At 43.6% G+C, this 22,390-nt stretch overlaps 1 protein-coding gene across 2 annotated transcripts in view; it reads right to left on the bottom strand.

Annotated features, from left to right (window-relative positions):
* The window catches only part of LOC308365401 (uncharacterized protein), a gene marked incomplete at its 5' end in the record, with an annotated part of 90,393 nt that overhangs the window by 7,494 nt on the left and 60,509 nt on the right, over positions 1-22,390 (bottom strand). For both annotated transcript variants that reach the window (XM_080838811.1, XM_080838810.1), the window contains 11 exons: positions 264-10,380; positions 10,575-10,818; positions 11,204-11,347; positions 11,503-11,634; positions 11,778-11,855; positions 19,468-19,489; positions 20,851-20,973; positions 21,125-21,250; positions 21,549-21,777; positions 21,997-22,093; positions 22,259-22,390. The exon at positions 22,259-22,390 is cut by the window's right edge and continues 73 nt beyond it. In XM_080838811.1, the coding sequence (XP_080694937.1) occupies positions 264-10,380; positions 10,575-10,818; positions 11,204-11,347; positions 11,503-11,634; positions 11,778-11,855; positions 19,468-19,489; positions 20,851-20,973; positions 21,125-21,250; positions 21,549-21,777; positions 21,997-22,093; positions 22,259-22,390 (11,444 nt within the window). The remainder of the gene's footprint in view (positions 1-263; positions 10,381-10,574; positions 10,819-11,203; positions 11,348-11,502; positions 11,635-11,777; positions 11,856-19,467; positions 19,490-20,850; positions 20,974-21,124; positions 21,251-21,548; positions 21,778-21,996; positions 22,094-22,258) is intronic.

The following is a 22,390-nucleotide window of genomic DNA, read 5'->3' as shown; positions in this document are numbered from 1 at the left end:
CGTGCACTGTGTTAGTATTTGTGTATTGAAATTCAATCAGATTTCATGGAACCAAATATTATCCATGCACCCTTATAATCCAACATCTAAATTAGATTCATCTCACTGAGGTCTTTACATGTGTTAGGTTTCAATCCAAAAAGAAACACACATTCCTTGTGAAAACTCCAAAAACAAAAAAGGCGTTTCTTCTTTCGAGCATTATTTCACACCTCCACACCATGAAGAGCGATGGAGCACCACTGACATGCTTGAGCTCTTACCCCCTCCTGAGGCACTTGGACTTTACATTCAGAAGCTCCTTGAGGTGAGACTTCATCTCTCCCCATGTCTTGGGCTTGTAACTCTGCAGACTCTTGCCCAGCAGTCTCATCCTTCTGAGCCACTTCCTTTTGTTCAGCCTTGTTCTTCTTCTCTTTCCTCTCCCTTGGTACTTTAGGCTTTGTGACCATCTCCTCAACCTGTTTTGGCTTTAGTGAGCTATCAAGTGATATAGGCTGACATAGCTGATGGATATCCATTTTTTTGTCCTCTGATATGCCAGGGGCCTGGGAAATATGCTCATACTGTCCTTTACTTTCCTCAGATGTCAAGTGACCCAGTGGCTGAGTCTCAGTTACAGTTGAGGTCTCAATAACCTTTTTTTCGTCCTCAGCAAGCGATACAATTTGACTCTGCTTATGATCTTGTTGTGTGTAAGACACTATGGACTCAAATTCTTTTACCTCAAATTCCATTGAATAACGGGACAAGGGCCAACCATGTGCAACAGCAGACTCAGGTGAAGGACATCGGAACAGAGTTTCAAATGGAGATGTCTGAGGTAATACGGATGTGGGGTCAGACTCTGAGTGTGACAATGATCGATATTCATGCGGTGGCCATGATGATTCATCATCAGTTGCTATGGATGCATCTGTCTCCTGTTCAGGTTTGTAACTTGCTTCAAATTCACTGACATGTACTGGTGACAGGGGTCTACACTGAGGGATTGGCGAGTCAGGAGAGGGTTGTTTGTTCTCGTTTAATGAGGATATTGACTCTGCAGATGATGTTTTGCTTTCTAAAGGTGAGGTATTTGCCAATGCAACTATGTGCCCGGAGATAGGAGAATCAGGAGACAATGGTCTCAGTTCATCTACTGAAATCACTGACCCAGGGGATGGTGTTCTACTTCCATACATTAACATGGTAGAGTCAGGCGATGAGCGATCATATTCTGAGTCGGGCGACAGAGATGTGAACTCACTCACTGTTGTCAAAGAACCTGATGTTTGAGAGATGGTCAATCTGGATGAGAAGTAATGCTCATCATTAAAATCTTCAGCAAGTCTTTGCTCAGTGGATGAATGGTGACGCGTCTCAATCCTACTGCCAATACACTCAAAAACACCGGGTTTGGGCATGAAAGTTTCTCCTTTGTACTGAGGGTCAAACACTGGGGACATTAGGTTAACTGGAACTGCCTTACGTACAAATCTATACTCAGGGACAATACAAATGGATTCATATGAAGATGAAGTAAGCATTTGACTTCTATTAGGTGTCTGCCTGGAAAGTATACTAGTTGGTAAATCCATGGGTCTATTCTCTTGGATAATCTCAGAGGATGTTAAATCAGGTTCAGGTATGATTTGAGGGACTATTGCATCTGTTGATGCCACTGAATCTGGTGATTCAGGTCTGTATTCAGACAATGGTAATTCTGTTGTTTGATCAAACTCTATGTCTGAAGTTATAGACTGAGGTGAGGAGGATCTGTGTCCTTTCAGTGCTATTTGATAGTCAGGCAAAGACTGCACAAATCCAGGGACAGGGGAATCAGGTGTTAGGGGTCTGTTATCACATATGGATATTGTGGACTCTGGAGATGATGGCCTGAAACCACTTGCTACGATGTAAGGATCGCAATCCTCAAAATCAATATCTGATGCTAAAGATTCAGGAGTGTCTGACCTTTGACTTGATGTAGACTCAAAGAATAACTGATAATATTGTGGTACAGGGGAGTCTGGTGATAGCGATTTAAACTCATTTAGCGATGATGTGGATTCTGGTGAAGCAGCTCGAACTTCTGTTCTTGCTGAATCTGGGGAGATGGGCCTGTACTCTGGTATAGAGTCAGGTGACAAAGGTCTGTCCTCAGCCTCAGTCTCTATTGATGCTGGTGACTCAGGCCTGTTTTCATAATCAAAGATATCAGAAAGTGCTGATTCATATTCTGTTTCTGATGACGAGCTATCTGGTGAAGAGGATCTATACCCATATAAGGCAACAGAATAATAGGGTGGTAATGGTGAAGAGAACTCAGGAATTGGGGAATCAGGGCTTAACGGTCTGTTTTCACTAAAAGATATTGACTCTGGGGAAGAGGGTCTATAGAGAGATTCTAAAGTGTCAAGGTCCAATGACTCACAGTCTAGGTCAGACATTACTGATTCTGGCGTAACTGATCGTTGTTCTGTCACAAATGTTGTTTCAAAAAATGAGAGTGAATACTGTTGTGTGGGGGAGTCTGGCGATAGTGCTTTGAACTCATTGACTGAAACATCAGAGCCTGCTGAATCTGTTCTCATGAGGAACTCAGACAGCAATGGCTCATACTCTGTCTCTGAGATGTCTGAGCCAATAGAAAAGGAAGACATTGACCCAGGGGAAGATGACCTGTATCTTCCCATTGTGGACTCATATATTGTTGGTGCAAATTCAGGTACTGGTGAATCTGGGGACAGTTGTCTGTGTTCATTTACTGACCCTGCAGATTCTGGTGATGAAGGTCTCTCTTCAGTGGCCATGAGAATAAACTCAGTGAGGGCATACTCTATATCAGAGTCTACAGACTCTGGAGATGTAGATCTCTGCCTTGTGCTAAAGTTTGGCTCAAAGAATGAGAGTGAGTACTGTGGTATGGGTGAGTCTGGTGATAACGCCTTAAACTCATCAAGGGATGCCACTGATTCTGGTGAAGAGCATCTGATATCAATCATGGCCATGGCTGAATCTGGTGACATTGGTATGTACTCTGGTATTGAATCTGGTGAAAGGGATCTGTCCTCAAGCTCTGACGTGATAGATTCAGGAGATTCAGGTCTTTGCTCCAACTGATGGAGCTCAGAAAATGACGGTGCATATTCCTCATCTGATATATAAGTTACTGGTGTGCATGACCTATATCCTGTCGATGGTGCAATTATGTCTAGCAGTAACCTCGTAAAATCTGGAATGGGTGAATCTGGAGAGAGTGCTCTGCTGTCATTTACAGATGCTATGGAGTCTGGAGATGAGGGTCTCTCTTCTGTAGCCATAAGAAGGAAGTCAGAAAATGCATATTCTAAATCAGATCCCACAGACTGTGGTGACTGTGATCTTGAACCCACAGGATATCCTGCTAAATCAAGGAATGGCTGTATATACTGTGGTATGGGGGAGTCTGGCGATAGCGCCTTGAACTCATTGACTGAAACATCAGACTCGGCTGAGGATGTTCTCATGAGGAACTCAGACAGCAATGGCTCATACTCTGTCTCTGAGATGTCTGAGCCAATAGAAAAGGAAGACATTGACCCAGGGGAAGATGACCTGTATCTTCCCATTATGGACTCATATATTGTTGGTGCAAATTCAGGTACTGGTGAATCTGGGGACAGTTGTCTGTGTTCATTTACTGACCCTGCAGATTCTGGTGATGAAGGTCTCTCTTCAGTGGCCATGAACATAAACTCAGTGAGGGCATACTCTATATCACAGTCTACAGACTCTGGAGATGTAGATCTCTGCCTTGTGCTAAAGTTTGGCTCAAAGAATGAGAGTGAGTACTGTGGTATGGGTGAGTCTGGTGATAACGCCTTAAACTCATCAAGGGATGCCACTGATTCTGGTGAAGAGCATCTGATATCAATCATGGCCATGGCTGAATCTGGTGACATTGGTATGTACTCTGGTATTGAATCTGGTGAAAGGGATCTGTCCTCAAGCTCTGACGTGATAGATTCAGGAGATTCAGGTCTTTGCTCCAACTGATGGAGCTCAGAAAACGATGGTGCATATTCCTCATCTGATATATAAGATACTGGTGTGCATAACCTGTATCCTGTCGATGGTGCAATTATGTCTAGCAGTAACCTCGTAAAATCTGGAATGGGTGAATCTGGAGAGAGTGCCCTGCTGTCATTTACAGATGCTATGGAGTCTGGAGATGAGGGTCTCTCTTCTGTAGCCATAAGAAGGAATTCAGAAAATGCATATTCTAAATCAGATCCCACAGACTGTGGTGACTGTGATCTTGAGCCCACAGGATATCCTGCAAAATCAAAGAATGGCTGCATGTACTGTGGTATGGGGGAGTCTGGCGATAGGGCTTTGAACTCATTGACTGAAACATCAGACTCGGCTGAGGATGTTCTCATGAGGAACTCAGAGAGTAGTGGCTCATATTCTGTCTCTGAGATGTCTGAGCCAATAGAAAAGGAAGACATTGACCCAGGGGAAGATGACCTGTATCTTCCCATTATGGACTCATATATTGTTGGTGCAAATTCAGGTACTGGTGAATCTGGGGACAGTTGTCTGTGTTCATTTACTGACCCTGCAGATTCTGGTGATGAAGGTCTCTCTTCAGTGGCCATGAACATAAACTCAGTGAGGGCATACTCTATATCACAGTCTACAGACTCTGGAGATGTAGATCTCTGCCTTGTGCTAAAGTTTGGCTCAAAGAATGAGAGTGAGTACTGTGGTATGGGTGAGTCTGGTGATAACGCCTTAAACTCATCAAGGGATGCCAGTGATTCTGGTGAAGAGCATCTGATATCAATCATGGCCATGGCTGAATCTGGTGACATTGGTATGTACTCTGGTATTGAATCTGGTGAAAGGGATCTGTCCTCAAGCTCTGACGTGATAGATTCAGGAGATTCAGGTCTTTGCTCCAACTGATGGAGCTCAGAAAACGATGGTGCATATTCCTCATCTGATATATAAGATACTGGTGTGCATGACCTGTATCCTGTCGATGGTGCAATTATGTCTAGCAGTAACCTTGTAAAATCTGGAATGGGTGAATCTGGAGAGAGTGCCCTGCTGTCATTTACAGATGCTATGGAGTCTGGAGATGAGGGTCTCTCTTCTGTAGCCATAAGAAGGAATTCAGAAAATGCATATTCTAAATCAGATCCCACAGACTGTGGTGACTGTGATCTTGAACCCACAGGATATCCTGCAAAATCAAAGAATGGCTGCATATACTGTGGTATGGGGGAGTCTGGCGATAGGGCTTTGAACTCATTGACTGAAACATCAGACTCGGCTGAGGATGTTCTCATGAGGAACTCAGAGAGTAGTGGCTCATATTCTGTCTCTGAGATGTCTGAGCCAATAGAAAAGGAAGACATTGACCCAGGGGAAGATGACCTGTATCTTCCCATTATGGACTCATATATTGTTGGTGCAAATTCAGGTACTGGTGAATCTGGGGACAGTTGTCTTTGTTCATTTACTGACCCTGCAGATTCTGGTGATGAAGGTCTCTCTTCAGTGGCCATGAACATAAACTCAGTGAGGGCATACCCTATATCACAGTCTACAGACTCTGGAGATGTAGATCTCTGCCTTGTGCTAAAGTTTGGCTCAAAGAATGAGAGTGAGTACTGTGGTATGGGTGAGTCTGGTGATAACGCCTTAAACTCATCAAGGGATGCCACTGATTCTGGTGAAGAGCATCTGATATCAATCATGGCCATGGCTGAATCTGGTGACATTGGTATGTACTCTGGTATTGAATCTGGTGAAAGGGATCTGTCCTCAAGCTCTGACGTGATAGATTCAGGAGATTCAGGTCTTTGCTCCAACTGATGGAGCTCAGAAAATGACGGTGCATATTCCTCATCTGATATATAAGTTACTGGTGTGCATGACCTATATCCTGTCGATGGTGCAATTATGTCTAGCAGTAACCTCGTAAAATCTGGAATGGGTGAATCTGGAGAGAGTGCTCTGCTGTCATTTACAGATGCTATGGAGTCTGGAGATGAGGGTCTCTCTTCTGTAGCCATAAGAAGGAAGTCAGAAAATGCATATTCTAAATCAGATCCCACAGACTGTGGTGACTGTGATCTTGAACCCACAGGATATCCTGCTAAATCAAGGAATGGCTGTATATACTGTGGTATGGGGGAGTCTGGCGATAGCGCCTTGAACTCATTGACTGAAACATCAGACTCGGCTGAGGATGTTCTCATGAGGAACTCAGACAGCAATGGCTCATACTCTGTCTCTGAGATGTCTGAGCCAATAGAAAAGGAAGACATTGACCCAGGGGAAGATGACCTGTATCTTCCCATTGTGGACTCACATATTGTTGGTGCAAATTCAGGTACTGGTGAGTCTGGGGACAGTTGTCTGTGTTCATTTACTGACCCTGCAGATTCTGGTGATGAAGGTCTCTCTTCAGTGGTCATGAGAATAAACTCAGTGAGGGCATACTCTTTATCACAGTCTACAGACTCTGGAGATGTAGATCTCTGCCCAGTGCCAAAGTTTGGCTCAAAGAATGAGAGTGAGTACTGTGGTATGGGTGAGTCTGGTGATAATGCCTTAAACTCATTAAGGGATGCCACTGATTCTGGAGAGGATGCTCTGCAATCTGTCATCACCATGGCCGAATCTGGTGAGAGAGGTCTATACTCTGGTATAGAGTCTGGGGACAGAGGTCGGTCCTCTGATTCTGACACAATCGATTCAGGGGATTCTGGCCTTTTCTGAGGGTCTAATGCCTCTCCGAGCTGTAGTTCATAGTCTATGTCTGAGCTGTCTGATTCGGGAGAAGACGATCTGTGTGCCTGCAGGGAAACTGACGTTTCAAAATCGGGATGTGTGTACTCTGGAATGGGTGATTCAGGGGAGAGGGGTCTGTGGTCATTAACAGATGCGACTGACTCTGGAGATGAAGGTCTTTGATCAGAGACCCTGGAAGTTACAAATAGTTCAATTTCTGCATCAGACAATTCTGATTCAGGTGATTCTGATCTGTACCCTGCTAAGAAAGTGGCTGAATCAACGTAGGAAGGGAACTGTGGTATGGGTGAGTCTGCCGATAAGGATGCATTCAGTGATGCTTCTGATTCAGGTGATGACGTTCTGGGATCTGATAGCATTTGCATAGCTGATTTGGGAGAGACTGGCCTATACTCGGGTATTGAATCGGGTGATAAACCTCTCTCTTTTTCCAACTCTGACTCTACCAACTCAGGGGATTCAGGCCTTTGAGACTTAAAGTCAGGTTTTGAAGCCAGTGAAGATTCATTATTTCCTAGAGGGGACACCCCTTCATTGTTGTCTGCCATACCTGGTTGAGTTTGAAGTGCATTAGCCTGTGATACAGAGAGTGCTTCAGAGAACTCTCTGTAGTCAATCTCTAGTCTGTGCCTTGTTACTTCGAAAGTACCAGTTTTATCACAGAATGTTTCACCTTTATATTGTGGGTCATACACATGAGCTATGAGATCTGGAAGAACTGCTTTATAAACAAGTTCGAATTCAGGCACCAATCTGGTATATTTGCGTATGGTTAGCTCAGACGAGGTTGATGTAGTTGATGATGGCTCTGCACGATTTTCTGATTCTGAAGAGGCTACTGATTTTGTTTCAGCTTCTATTTTACTGATTTCACTATGTCCAGCAACTTCTAAGTGTTTATCTTTTTCTATGACTACTGTTTCTTTTGTTGCTTCTGTTTCATGTGTTAATTCATCTTTTTTTGCTGCTTTAGATTCAGGTGTAGTTACGGATTTAGTCTTTGAGCCTTTTTTACTTTCCTTCTTTTGTTTTTGTTGAGTGGGACTTTGCACAGTTCCTGGTTTGGTTGACTCCTCTGACTCCTCTGTCTTTTCAGATATTACAGTAAAACCTGTGTCATATTTCTTCTTTGAGGGTTCTTGTATTGCACAGACCAGTTCTAACTGCACAGGACTACATTCAAGTAACTTTGGAGAAGATACCAAAGTCTGTTTGGAGTTAGCTACTACTGGTGATTCTGCTTTGGGGACATCGGCAAAGAAATGAGTAGTGACAGATGATACAGACACAGGTGATCCACAAGATCGTTCATCGTATGAAACAGATTCAGGGAGGTGCTGTGTAATTTCTGGAATTGGGGAGTCAGGTAAGGGGGATCTGAGTTCATTAACAGAGGTGACTGACACAGGTGACTCAGGTCTTTGTTCAGAGGCAAAGCTGAGGACGGTCCATGGCTCGTTTTCATCTGCCTCTGAGGTCAGTGAATCAGGAGACAAAGAAGACAACCTATACTGCGTCTCTGAGTATTCCAAAAGTGATACTTCGAACTGGGGAATAGGTGAGTCTGGGGATAACTGCCGGTGTTCATTGATGGAAACATTTGATTCTGGTGAGGAGGGTCTACCTACCAAATCGAATGCTGAGGGTGCCACTAGTTCCCACTCCCACTCTGATTCTGTTGATTCTGGTGTTTCTGACCTTTCACCATCAAGTGCATTGATGAATTCATGCACCGTCACAGAAAAATGAGGTACCGGTGAGTCTGGAGGCAGTCTGGTATACTCGTTTATAGATATCATGGATTCTGGGGATGATGGCCTTACTCCAGACATGTAGTCCTCTGGGGACAGAGGTCTGTACTCTGTGCTATCTGTGCTTAACTCAGGAGAGGATGTTATTTCCTGAGTCTCAAAAGGGAATGAGTCTGGTGTCACTGATCGCCAGTCAAGGAAAGACCCTGGTGAGACAGGTCTAAATGTGTCAGGCACCATCAAATGAGAAGCTCCCACCCTGAGGTCAGAATCTGACTGCATACTCAGTCCTGCTGAAAAGAACTGACCCGACTTTGCAAAGCATGCAGTTAAGTCTGATAAATCATAGTCAATCACTGGAGGTAAAGGGGTAGGTGGCCTGAAGTCAGGTATGGGAGAGTCAGCTGTAAGTTGACTCTCACTGGTAAGTGAAGTCACAGATTCAGGTGAGGAAGTTCTGTCATAAGGAAGTGAGACCGTGCCAAGGGATTCTCGTCTATACTCAGGTATGGGGGAATCGGGGGAGAGTGGCCTGTTCTCATCAAACGACACTACCGATTCGGGTGAAGATGTTCTTTCCTCTGGCAAAGATATTTCAAAGTCAGCAGTGTTTTCAGATTCTGACTGTGATGTTATAAATACTGGTGTCAGAGCTCTATAATCTTCATCTTTTTCTGTAACAGTGACTGTGTGTTTCTGCTGGGTTATGGGTATTGATACTTCATATCTGAATGCCGCACCTGGTGGGGAAGGTGACACTGATCTATAATCAATTTGTTTGGAAACTGATTGCTCAGCCATCTCATCACTTGACATCTGATACACTGTAGAAAGCAATTCTGGCGATTCATCCACATCAACCAGACAAATTGTGGGCAACTCCATGGAAGAGGATGATGCTTGCATTGAGTACATTTGTGGCTCATTCTCTACAACAGATTCAGTCGGGCTTGCAGGTTTAACTTGGATCTCTGGTGTGACAATTACTAGGTCACTGACATCACTCTCATGAGATGAGGATGACAACTCACTTGCATATTCATTCATGGCAGTGAGGGCTTTGCCTTCATCACCTGGAATTAACGACATACATTTCTCTTCATTCACTTCTTCTTTCCTGTCTTTCTCTGACTGTGGAACATTTATTTCCTCCAGATCATCCTTGCTGATTAACTCATAATCAGTGCCATAAAGGACTTTGTAGAATCTCTCTGAAATCTCCTCAATGTGCTGTTTGGTGTAAACCTCCCTATTAGTGACTTGGGAACTCACTGCCTCTGTAGTGGCTGCATGTGATGACCGTGCTGGAACTTGACTGGACTCAGACCCCTTCTCACTGGATGGCGGGGTCATGGTGATCGTGGTGGTAGAAACAAAGCCTGGCACAATATCATCTCTCAAGTACTTGGACAGTTCACTGAAGTCTGTCTCAGCCTTTTCGGACTCCAACAGGGTGTCTTCAAAATCAGTGACAGTGACACCTTTGTACTTATGGCTCAGGAGCCGAGATTTGGTCGAATCATGACGTTGGCCTTCAGGAGAGGTCGAGGCTAGATTCGGCACACCTGCTGTTGCACCTAACTCTGCACCAAATGCTGCACCTAACTCTTCACCCAACTCTGCACCAAACTCTGCACCAAACTCTTGAGGAGCATCTACAGCTGTGGGGGAAGGCTCTGGGGTAGAGTGGTGGGACACAGCTGCTCCTTTATAGACTGGATCGAGCACATGAGATTGCAGCCTCCAGGGAACAGCTTTGTACAGAGTGAACAAAGGACTTACACATTTGACAGTGCCTAGGTGTCCAGTTCCAGGCGTTGTTGTAACTCCAAACTCCCTATGAAGAAAGCAGAAATAGTACATCAAACTACGATACAGACACATTACCAACAAAAATGGTCTTATTACAGAACTCTACCATTTTTATATATTGTACTCCATTTACAGAGGAAAACATTGAAGCTGGGAAACCATTCTACAGCTTATATGGAGGGGTAACAAACTGTCCAATTAACAGTTTTAGTTACTTACAGAGTGTCTTGGTCTGTCTCCAGGTCGGCTTGCACTTTTTCTTTCTGAGTGTGTCTCAGGAGCTCTGTCACGGATACGTCAGCATCTGCCCGTGCTGATGCGTCATGAAGGGAGGACATGCTGGAAGAGAGATCCTCAGTCGAAACCACTGGGGGCTGCAGACTAGACCCTGGTTTAAGCATGGCAGCATCCGTCCGTCTACCTGGCCTTGGACTGTCAATGTCTTCATGGAGGGCAGAGAATCCTTTACAAAGAGATTTATACAGTGTTTTTAGTCTTCTATACAACGCAGAATAAGAAAATAAACTGAAACTCTTTGCTTTCCGTATATATTTAGCATAAGAAATAAGCTTAGGAACCTTTTTTCTGATTTATGCTTTCCTACAAGCATGTGAGGTCTAAGATACAAGATTCACGCTGTATATTATATATTTTAAACATATAGTGTATTACATAAAATTGCAAGTGGTATGGAAAATATGAAAATCAGTGATACTTTGTTATGTAGGCCACATGAAAATGCATGCGAAAGATTCAGATTCAATTCTGTAGATAAGATGTTAAATGTTGAATGCTTGAATAGATAAATACATGTACATTTAGATGTCTACATGTTTCCTATGAATTACCTTCACTGTGATCAAGTGATATGGTATGCTCTATTTCTGCATAGGTGTGTGATGAATCCGTACTGGACTTGATAATCTTTGTTTCGATGAGATGCACAATGTCCATACGGTTTATCTTGGTTAGTTTCTTGATCAAAATGGTCTCTGTAACATAAATATAAACAGTATAATTGCAATGTAAAATATTATTGCATAATATAATAAAATATAATATAGAACATGTATTTCTATATTATCTTTAAAGACATTGAGTATCACTAAATACTAATTGGCAGTACTTGCTAATACTACCAGCATACCTGTAGCATTCTTGCTCTCCCTTTCAGTCCAATATCTAATTAGGGCGTGACTTTGGTCTTGAAGTGAATTTGGGTTCTCAGTTCTTATTTGATGAATGTGCTCTTCACTAAACTCCAACTCACGGGCCAATTCTACACAAGTGAGAATGAAAACAAACATTGTAAACGGCAGAGATGTTCAAAAATGCTTAACCAACTGGGAAATTAAATCCACATGCTGTATGTGCCAATACGTTTATATATAGTAATTGGTAGTGCCTTTAAAGTTGGCTTACCCGTCCAGCTGAATCCAAGGTGGTCGGCAATGACTGCCAACCGTGACTCTTTCCTCTCTGCCTCCTCCTGTAGATCTACTGAAAATGCCATCAAAATAGCTATCAATGAAGGTCCATATCAAAAAGCTCAACCGTTACACCTACTATGGGGATGGAAGGAAATGTGCGCTCCATTTTCAATTCGAGTATGTCAGGAAAAAAATCCCTTGTAAACAGCTTTGGACTTTTTTTACTGGTTTACTCCTGTCTCTACACATGGTGTACCTCCACTGCTGCTCGTTGAAACATCAACCATGTCAACCTTCCTGTCTATTTCAATATAGCAGGCCGTGTGAGGTAATCATTTAATGGCACTAATATAAGATTAGTCCTAAACCATGTAGTAATAATTAATCATAAAACGCCAATACAGTTTACTTAAGTACTGTACTGTACTGACTAAAGTTGCTCCTGTTTGGATCTAGAAAAATCTATCTTTGGCTCTCCAATAAAAAGGATTCACCACTAACAGTCATTTAACTGTGGATGAAATAGCCTTTAAATCAATCTTGAGATTTTCAAGACACACACACAGAGGAAGAGAGACACAAGCACAAACACAGCCAGAACAACACAGAAGCAACCACAGAAAGTTGAAGCCTTAGCTACATGACAGAGAGGTCATGACCTTCATCGCTAGCGAGGTGAGGCGGAAGACAGAGAGAATGGGCCCTGTGAGAAGGGGGGATACCTTGACTTTGGGCTTGGGCTTTATCGTCGGGGATTCTTTCCATCTGCGTCTCGATGGTGTCATCCCAGCGTGGCCTTATGACAAAGAGGCCTTCAGGAAGTGGCAAGTGTATGTCAGGGAAAGCATCCACCTCTATGACAGAGGTGTCTATGGTGCTGCTCTCGTCATCGGACATGGAAGCCGTCTCCAGCTCTTCTGCTTTCTCATTCTCCCTCTCTGCTTGTGCCAATCTCTCTACAACTTTTGCTGCCTCGTCGCTTATCTCTGCAAAAAACTCTAATGACTGCTTGGGAGACTCTTGGGGATGCTCTTTTTTGGTCTCTTTGACTGGTGTAGATGTCTGTACTGGCTTGCCTCTAACTGGCAGTCTGGACTGAAATGTCTTGGGTTTGGTGGATGTTTCATTACTAGTTGGGCGACCCTGGTCCTTTTTTGTTGGCTTTTTAGTCAAGTCACTCTCAACGGAGCGCGCGGTTGAGGATGACTTCTTGATTCTGGCCCCAGTGGAGGGACCTGTATCTGTGTCAGATTTTCTCCTAGTTTCAGGTTTTGATGGCAACTTTGACTTTTTGTCCTTGAGTGATTCAGCTCGCCTGACTGATGACTCTGATGCACTATCAGACTTCACAGAGCTGGCCTTAACTGGTATTCTTGATTTTGGGCCCTCAGCTGAAGGATTGTCTTTTCTTACGGCAGCATCTACTTTCCCTGAGCCAGATTTGGATGGACCCTTTGATAACTTTTCACTACTCTGGGAAGGGGTGGGCTTTTCAGGGATTTCAATAACTGAGTTCTGATCCTCTGGGGAGGAATCAGAGGATTCTTGGTCCTGTTGGGAATACACTGATCTAGTTACTGTGGTGACCGCTGTCTGAACATTGGCAATAACAGGATCGGGGGAACTGAGATCAACTGCTACAAGGGTTTCCTCAGCAACCTTTTCAAACTTGGGTTCTACTACCTCGGGCATGGTTGCATCTGTCTTAGATGTTTTTGTTGATATAGACAAGCCCATTTTGATAGGGATTCTAGATTTTGAGGCATCTGACTTAGACCCTGCCTGATCGTCGTCTACTGAAGAAGGCTGAGAGGAATCAGTAGTGTCCGTAGATGGTTTTTCTTCCTCTTCTGGTTTTATTTGTAGGGTTAAGTTGATACCAACCTCAGTCTCTTTTTCAGTGGGCTCTGCTGCAGCCTCTTCTCTTGCTTCCTCTGCAATTGCCTCTTCAATGGGCTGTTCTCCTAACTGAAAGAAAGCAAAACCTTCCTCCTCATAGCTCCTTTTTGTCATGTCAATAGCACCGCTTCTTGTCATCTCAAAAAGCTTGCCTTCTTGAAAAAGAAAAGGATTTGGTTCACTTGTAGGTGTTCCATCTTCTGTGGGGGTCCTGGTGTCTGGTGTAGCTGCCTGGGATTGCCGATCCACTGCCAAGTTAAGGATTTTTTGCTCTTCTTCATTTACCCTGGCTTCAAAAGCATCGTCATCCTCCCGCACTGTGCTCCATTGGTCCATTTCTGATCTTGCTGTTACCCCCTTTGACTCAGTTTTTGGACGTTCCTCCTCTTCCTCAAAGTCGTCGTTATCATCATAAATGCATGCGTCTGGTTTGGATGTTTCCCCCCCATGTCCCATGGGAGCTGTGAGGGCATCCACCCTATCTACGCCTACGTCAGATGCCCCTGAATGTTTCATGTGATCACCCTTCACCTCATCTGTTATATTTTTCTCTGCTTGGCATGGTGCTTTAGCACTGTCACGCTCAAGAACATCTGTCACCCTTATTACTCCTCTGTCGTCATCATCATCTTTACTCTCTCTTGATTTTCTCAAAGACTCTTCCTTTTGTTCGTCTGTTATATTAGCAGCTCCCTCAGATGAGGATGGAGTCGCTGCCTTATCTCCTCCTACCTCAAGGGACTGTGCTACCTGAGGAGGTTCAGTGCAAGCATTGGTAGGGAGAGATCCTTGAGCTTTTGCGATGTGTTCATCTGAGACAGACTGAGGTCCCCCCCCAACTGCTATGGCTGATGCCGTTGCACTGTGGGTGTCCTTTTGGTGAACGTCTTCAGCCTTTACACCTGCTGAAAAAGGAGAGGGAGGTTGTACTTTAATATCGGGTTCAACACACAGAGCTACCACTGAGCCCAGTATGGGATCAGTGTGCTTAGGGTCATCCCCTGATGGTGTCTGATCTTTGGACACTAGTCCAATCTGTTTGATTCTGCCATGTCCTTCAGACACTACTGCTGACTGAGCGGATCTGATATCTTTTGTATTGTCCTTTTTGTCTCTCGCATCCTGATCCATTTCATCGAATGTTTTTATTTTGGCAGCCATTTTAAACATTTCTTCCTCAGGTGTGATTTTCCTTTGAGTTTCGCCACTCTCCGCCTCATATTCCTCTGCCTCCTCAGGGATGGGTGGGTTTAGGGGAACAGAAAGGGTCATGGGATCAGGGGTTTTGGGGTTCACCTCATAACTTACCTCTTCAGAACTTGGGGTGTCAGGGGAGAGGGGGCTCTTACCCGAACTTTCCATCTGGGACGTCTTTTCAGAACTGTCATCCTCGGCACTGGTTTCCTGGTCTCTGAGGAGTCTACTACGCACATTGTCTAGGGGGAAGTCAGGGGCTTTGGAGGGTAGCTCTTGCCTTGCTGTCACACTAGGTTCATCTACCACAGGAGGGAAGGCCAGGTGTTTTTTCTGCTCTATGGGGCTGCTCTCTAAGGAGTCACAACAGGGGGATTCCTTAGTTGGGCTGGGCTCAATGGAGTCTGGAGTTTTATGGGAAGAGTTATCGTCCATGTTGGGACTAGTCTCTAAAGAGTCTTTGTGACTAAAGGTCAAAGAGTCATCGGCTATGGGGCTGAGAGAGTCTGACTCCCGATGTTTGAGGGGCAGATCTAGGCTATTCTGACGTGTGGATGCCCTTGTGGCCAAAATGTCAGCATAAGCTGATCCTGGATGACCATCAGGGGATTCCTCATCACTCAGAAAACCTTCTATGGTTTCTGAACCCATCTTTGTAAGCTTTCGAGATTTTGGCGGTTTGGCTGATGCACTGACAATGGGGGCTTTTTCATCCCCAAATTTAACTGCCTTGACCTTTGGAGTGTACTTGGACTCACTTGTGGCCGAAGAAGCAGAGTCTTCTGCAGATGCCCCAGAATTGTCTTTGGAGGAACGTTGTGCGACTGGCTTGGTTTTCTCATCAAGTTTAACTGGGATGGCCGAGGCACCTTTCTTTGTGGTCAGCAAGGGCTCGTAACCTTTTTGAAGAAACACAGAGGGGCTGTCTGGGCTTGTGTGTGGAGTTTCAGCCAGGCCCTCATGTTTGTAACTCTCCTCGGAGCTCATGTGTTGATCTCCAGAGCCCAGACTGGCACTTGGAGACTCTGCTACACCCTCGTGTTTGAGGCTATCAGGACTGTCCTCCATTGCACAATTCTCAAATGCACTGTCAGGCAGGAATTCACGTGTGACTTTACTCAGTTCAGGGGGAGGCACAGTAGACATCGAGGGCCCTGCAGTTAAAGCGGACGATGATCTTGCACTTTGTGTGGATGGTGTTTTAAACTGCTGGTACTGAGCATTGTCCTCGAGTTCAGCTTTTATTTCTGAGCTAAAGTCACCTGAATGTTTTCTGTTTGGGCTAATTTGAAGGTCACTGTCCCTTTGTTGTGCATCTGGTAGGGAGTCAAGGGATACTTCTCGTCCCAGTGGAAAACCTGACCCAACGTGTTTGGTGGCAGACTTAGCATGTGTTTCTAATGATTCTGTTTGTGGTGTTTCTGTTTTCGTACTAGATGATGATTTTAGCTCAAAGAGCCCCGACTTTCTCTTTGAAGGGTCTTGCCCTGTCTGAAAAGCTACCATTAGTTCTTTTACTGACATAGTCTCTTCAAGCTTTTCTGGCTCAGATTTTGGAGACTTGGGTGTGGCCTTCTGTTTTTTGGGTGTCTGTGTGGGTGTCTCTTTGGGTACTGTAGATGGTTTGCTGTCCTTACCTCCTAGTGTGGGTTTACTAACAGTTGGCTGCCTACGCTGTTTTTGCTCAGCCTCAACCTTTTGTTGAAGGGCTTTTACTTTGTCTTTAATGGACCCTATTGGTGTCTCTTCAACTACAGGTGAAACAGGGGATTTCTTTTGGGAAACAGGGGCACTAAGATGACTTTCTCCCTCCTGGGCTCTCCCCTTATGTCCCTTGTCAGTGTCTTTTTTAGGGACAGAGGTACTAGGCTCTTCTGTGAGAGTTTGTGGGCCTTTCCGTCTAGTTGGTTTCTTTACCTCTGCACCAGGGATTTTAGTATCTTTCTTTGCTGTGGGGATGGCTGAGGGTTTGGTGCCTTTGTGCAGCTTTTCTTGTTTTGCTACCTCTGATGGTTTAGCAGAGGCCTCAGGCAAATCCAGGAGATACTCCTTTGGATCACCGGTTAAGTGTGGGGCAATGCCTGACAGATCTGCCACGCCTTTTGGTCTCGGAGCTCCCCGGTTGGCACGACCCTCCCGCATGACAGGTTCTTGTGGCTGGAGGACAGACATCTTTTTGGCCTCTTCAATCTCACTATCAGAAAGAAGCACCCATTCCTCATCTTGTTTTGGTGGGCAACTATCTGCCCTTGCAGATGCTGCAGCCAGTTCACCCTCATAAGTCCCACTGCGAAGAATCTCGCCGACTTTCTCCAAGTCCTCTTTGACTTTCTCCATTATCTCGAAAGGCTCGCCCGACAACTCCTCCAACCCCTTTTCAAGACCTCTCCCCTCGAGGGAAGTTGATTTGTCTGTTGAGTCAGTGGTCAAAATGGCGGTCATTTTTATCAAGTCTTGTTTCATCTCTGACACCTCGTAGAGCAAGTCGGGACTCGCAAGCGCAGGGGAGTCCCTGATCAAATGTGTTTTCAGGGTGGATGTCTCAGTAGAGGTTTCTTCATCATCTTCCGTTTTGAAAGAGACATTTAAGGAGTAAACAAAATCAAAATTGAAATCAAAGGGAACAGAGATTTGAAAATTGTGATCAGGACAGGAACAGTACAAGGTTTCAGGGATCACATCAGGACAATCAGGAAACAACAGTGAAGGAAGGCATAAGGTATCAAGGCAAAGAAGTTTTTGGATCGAAAGGACTTGAGGAGCAAATATGACCGCAAAGCAAACTCAAACTAAACTTTAAAACACGGGAGAGGAAAGGAATTACGCAGGAAATAACTTGCTTATATACACCCACAACAGCACATTCATACGCGTAACAGCAAAAAACAAGAGCCCAACTAAAACAGACATGAATTGATGACAACAAAAAAGACAAGGAATCAACAAGACAAGGACACGGGGGACACATACACTGGAAAAGCAACATGTAAGCAGACATCTCAAGATTGTTCGAGAAGTAAATTCTTTCTACAGAGAAAGAAAGAGACAGAAAGAGGCAAAGAAAGAGAGAGAAAGAAAACGTTTAAGGTTTTCCTAAAAAAAAAAAAAAGCCAGTAAAGTAAGACTAAAAAAATGGTTGAATGCAAGTCTGTACACGTAATGGTTGATGGTAAAATGTATCAAAAAAACAAGCTATACAAATATATGCTTGTAATCAAATTAAGAATTGATTCTTCCATTCAGGGGACCAATGGCCAAATCAACATCAGACAACTCAAATAAATTGTTTTGGTATAAATAACTTGTGAAATACAATGTAAAAAACAAATGCAAATCAGAAAAATTGCAGTAACAGTGAATTGGCATAAATAAAATGTGAGTGGTATTAGCAAAAAAGTAAATGTTAAGCAGACATGAATATAAGGTATGCCCACACACTTTCAACATGCATTCTAGTACACACATACACATGCACAGAAACATGTATACATCATCTCCACTGTCTCCTTCTTCCCTTCGCTGACAGACAAAACACAGGCATAGCCACAAATAAAGTACACACACACACAAACACACCTACATGCACACGTACACACACACGTACGTAAGCGAAGTTATTTCCATGCAAAGCAAAAGGGGTATTACTGACATGCAGCCTCAGGTGAAAGATGTTAACAGTTTCAAGCATGAAACAAGACCAGTGACAGGAGAGGTCAGGTTCTCAAATGCACAGCTCATGACATTGAATTGAATACTATGGCGAAATATTCAAACCATATTCTACTCAATGTCTACACATCAAAGTGTACATGCTTATTACCAATCACATCCTATGGGAAGGTAGACATTTCTAGTCCAAATACATGCATAATCACTGTTAACATGAAGTGTCTGAATTATGCTTGTTTTAATGGCATAATTTGTGAAATCACTGTTAAATTAAAAAAATATATATTTGAAAGGGCTAAATATTCATGTGTGAAATGTTGAATAAATCGGAGACGATTGTTTTCACACATGAATACAATAGATATTCACTGGAGGCACAAGGTTTCACAGACAAGGGGAAAAATGGGACCAGGGATCACAACACATCAGTTTGCTTTGCAGTTTGTATACATTACCATGGAATGTCTGTAAGGATCTAATTGGGACTGCCATACTAACATCACCATGAATGCAAGTCACTTTTGGTGCTCATGAACATGGTTTTGGCTTTTTGAAAACTCGCGCTAAGTGGAGAAACTGAAAAGGCCAATAACATCGGAATAGACAAAACCTTCACTGGTGAGGTTGTGTTTGATTTCTTTGTAGCTCCTTGCTATGCTTACATACTTTGACCACCAAATTGAATTTCAAGCATTTACACAACCACTTAGCCTGCAGGGATGCACCACTAGGATATAGTCAGCCTAAGCAGTTAACACTCATCATTGGAAAGCATTTATTGTTACTAGAACCAACACATGCTACAGGATTATGGGTCAGTGCATTGTTATCATGCAGCCATTTTTCTTTACAACACTTACAGTTTTTGCCTACAATAAAATGAATACTGAGAATTAAAAAGAGACATTCTGAAATCTTACATTTTCCTTGCGTTCGGTTGGTCTGTAAAAGGGAGGTAAAAGAGTTGAACACAATATTAAAGTCTAACCATACTCAACACAATCCATTGACATGGAACTCAAAGTCAGAGATCGGCAGAGGGGTTTGACTGTGGATATAACATAAGGATGAATAGTATAGGATGGATTGTTATAAACGGTGTCCCAGAATGGACATATTTACATACATGTATTCCCTAAATGGTGGGGGCTCTTCCTGTTCAGCTTTGGAAACTGATCAGAGATCAATAACGCACTCTGATCAGCTACTATGCTTTCACACTACGCACAAGCATTGAGTTCAGGGACTGAATCAATGTCAGGAAGAAAGCTAGAGAGAACGGCCTCAGGAGCCAGCCAAAGAGCTCTGAGGGAGAGGGAGGAACTGAAAAGCAGAGAGACTGGTGTTAAGGGGGGTGGCAGGGGGGGAGGGGCAGAAAAAAGAGGCACGCTTTACCTCCTCCTCAGCCTCTTGGTCTGAATCTGAATCCTTTGAGGAGCAAGAAGCAGCAAGAAAGAGAGACCAACAGAAAGAGAGAGCAAGAAAGAGAGAGAGAGAGAGAGAGAGAGAAAGAGACAGAGAAAGATGGATATAGTAAAGAAAGAAGGGGAAAGACAAAGCAGGCAAAGCAGTTACCAAGGCAACAGAGCAAGTCAGCAGCCAGCCAATAAGGCAAGGCCAGGAAGAGGAGAGAAGGGCACTGAGTTCAATACAGCTGGCAAATCTATTAAAACCCATATGGAAACACAGTAAGCAAAGGGAGAATTGGCAGACATTTAATTTAAAAATGTGTGCCAAGATGGTAGAGCGAAGTTGTTGAGAAGGTTATCTCTATATTTTCATTGTTTTGTTGGAATTGCACTTATTGGAATTGCATGTATTTGTTGGTAATACTTGACAATACTTCTTACAATAGTCAAGTGTTACATTAGCCTGTACTTGACCATTAACAGAAATAAAGATTTCTTTATAGTGGTGGAGGGGTCTGCGTCTTAATTGGAATTGCTGTATTGAATTTTCCACACAGAATGCTTTGCCAACTGTATCTTGTTTTTAACTCTTGCTTAAAAACATTCTGTCCCTAGACCATGCAAACAACCCATGGTAGTCAACAATAGCATCATGGGTAACAGGAAAAGAAAATGCATGCAAGAAAATAAAACAGATGGCTCCTAAAAACAGAAAATGCGTCTGACACTTCATAAAAGATGCAGCATTTAGCAAAACTTATGCTCATTTAATGCAAGGCATTAAGGCAGCTTTCCGTTTTCAATCAACACTTTTGACAAAGTCCCCATTTTCAAACAGATGCCCCGAGATTGTAAAGACTGAGGGTCATGTGATGCGTGTCCTGGGGTTGTTACCTTTGAGTAGTTTGGGAGTGAGATGTTGAGATTGCATATGGCGGTGTGGGTAAGAGTTCTATAAGTCCGCGGCTCTTTCATGAAGGATAGTCGTCCACATGGTTCTTGTGTGTTATCTCGAATCTGAGAATAAAGACAACATGAGGAATCAATAAACAGAAATGGAGGTGAGAGTATATGAGAGAGAGAAGAACAGAGAGAGAATGAGACAAAAAAACACACAGAAAAGAAGACAGAAAGACAAGACAAGAAGACATACAATAAATACACTCACTTTAATGAAGAGGGCTAGTCTATTCTCTTTGAAGGCATAGAAACTTAAAAGGTGGTGCTGGCCACTTTTGGTCAAGGGAACCAGGTTTCCAAAGCAGTCTGCATAGATTGGCTTCCCTTCCAGTACCTGTAGAAGATCACATGAAGATTTTTTAAATGGGCAATTTGAACAAATCTCTTAGAACGTAAAGACATTTGTGTGTTCTCCTAAATGAGGTTAATTAAAATCATCCACTTTTTAAATATTGGGTTATGAGTTGGTGTTTTCAAAGACGTCAGGGTAAAATTTCAGTAGGAAAAAAAGCTAAACCCTGCTTTTTAACTTTTAATTATACAGTCATAAATTATGCCTTTAGGATCAACCCTCTACTTCGCAAAGGCTCATCTGAACATATCTGTCATCAGTCCACTCGGTGGACACCCACCTCCACGTCTCGGCTGCGGGCCACTTCAACAAAGTTCTCCTGCTGCTCCAGAGTCTTGTCGATCTTGTCGTCCGTCATGCAGAAGCATCGCAGACGCGCCTCAATGGGGTCGTGCGTTTTGGCGAAAATGACAAATTTAGCCATGTAGGGGACACATATGACCTCCTGGTACACCTGCGAGGAGAAGTTCACTGACTCCTGGACCTGCCGGCAGTCTATCAACCAGAACCTGATTAAGGACAGAGAAGAGGAAATTAGCATTAACAACAGAAGCAAAACAAAACATGTGTAACTAAAAGTCAAGCATATCAGAATTGTCACGTCTCTTAGTGCTGCCAGACGCAACAAAGTATGCTCAAACTCAGTACTCAAAGGACAGTCCTACAGTGCTGCACACAATGTAATTCGGTCAAGTGTGGAGGTGGTCATAAGGAGTGTGAGGGGTTACCTGGCAGACACGTTTGTTGTGAAGGACACGCAGTCGTTGATGAATGTTAAAGGTGTGGTTCCTGTGATGTCCTCCCACTGTGCTGGGGTGGTTCCACCTGTCATAGAGCAAAACATAACGACAGTGGGGTCAGATATCAAGTAATAACAAAAAATGATTGACTGTGTATATGTGCACACATCAATGTGTGTGTGTACTTTCTGTTTATTATATACTGTGTGTGTATGTGTGTGTTTGTGTGTGTATGTGCTGTGTGAGTCACCTGTGATACTGCATAGGAGTCGTAAAGTGGGCGTGTCCCCTCCAAACCCGTTCAGCACAGGGTCAGTATTGCTCTTGGGAATGGGAATCGTCATGGTGATGGGTTTGTGGAACTTCCGGCGTCTTGGTTCTA

This window comes from Sprattus sprattus (assembly GCF_963457725.1).
Source record: "Sprattus sprattus genome assembly, chromosome: 5".
Lineage (NCBI taxonomy): Eukaryota > Metazoa > Chordata > Actinopteri > Clupeiformes > Clupeidae > Sprattus > Sprattus sprattus.
This window is presented reverse-complemented; position numbering and strand designations above follow the sequence as displayed.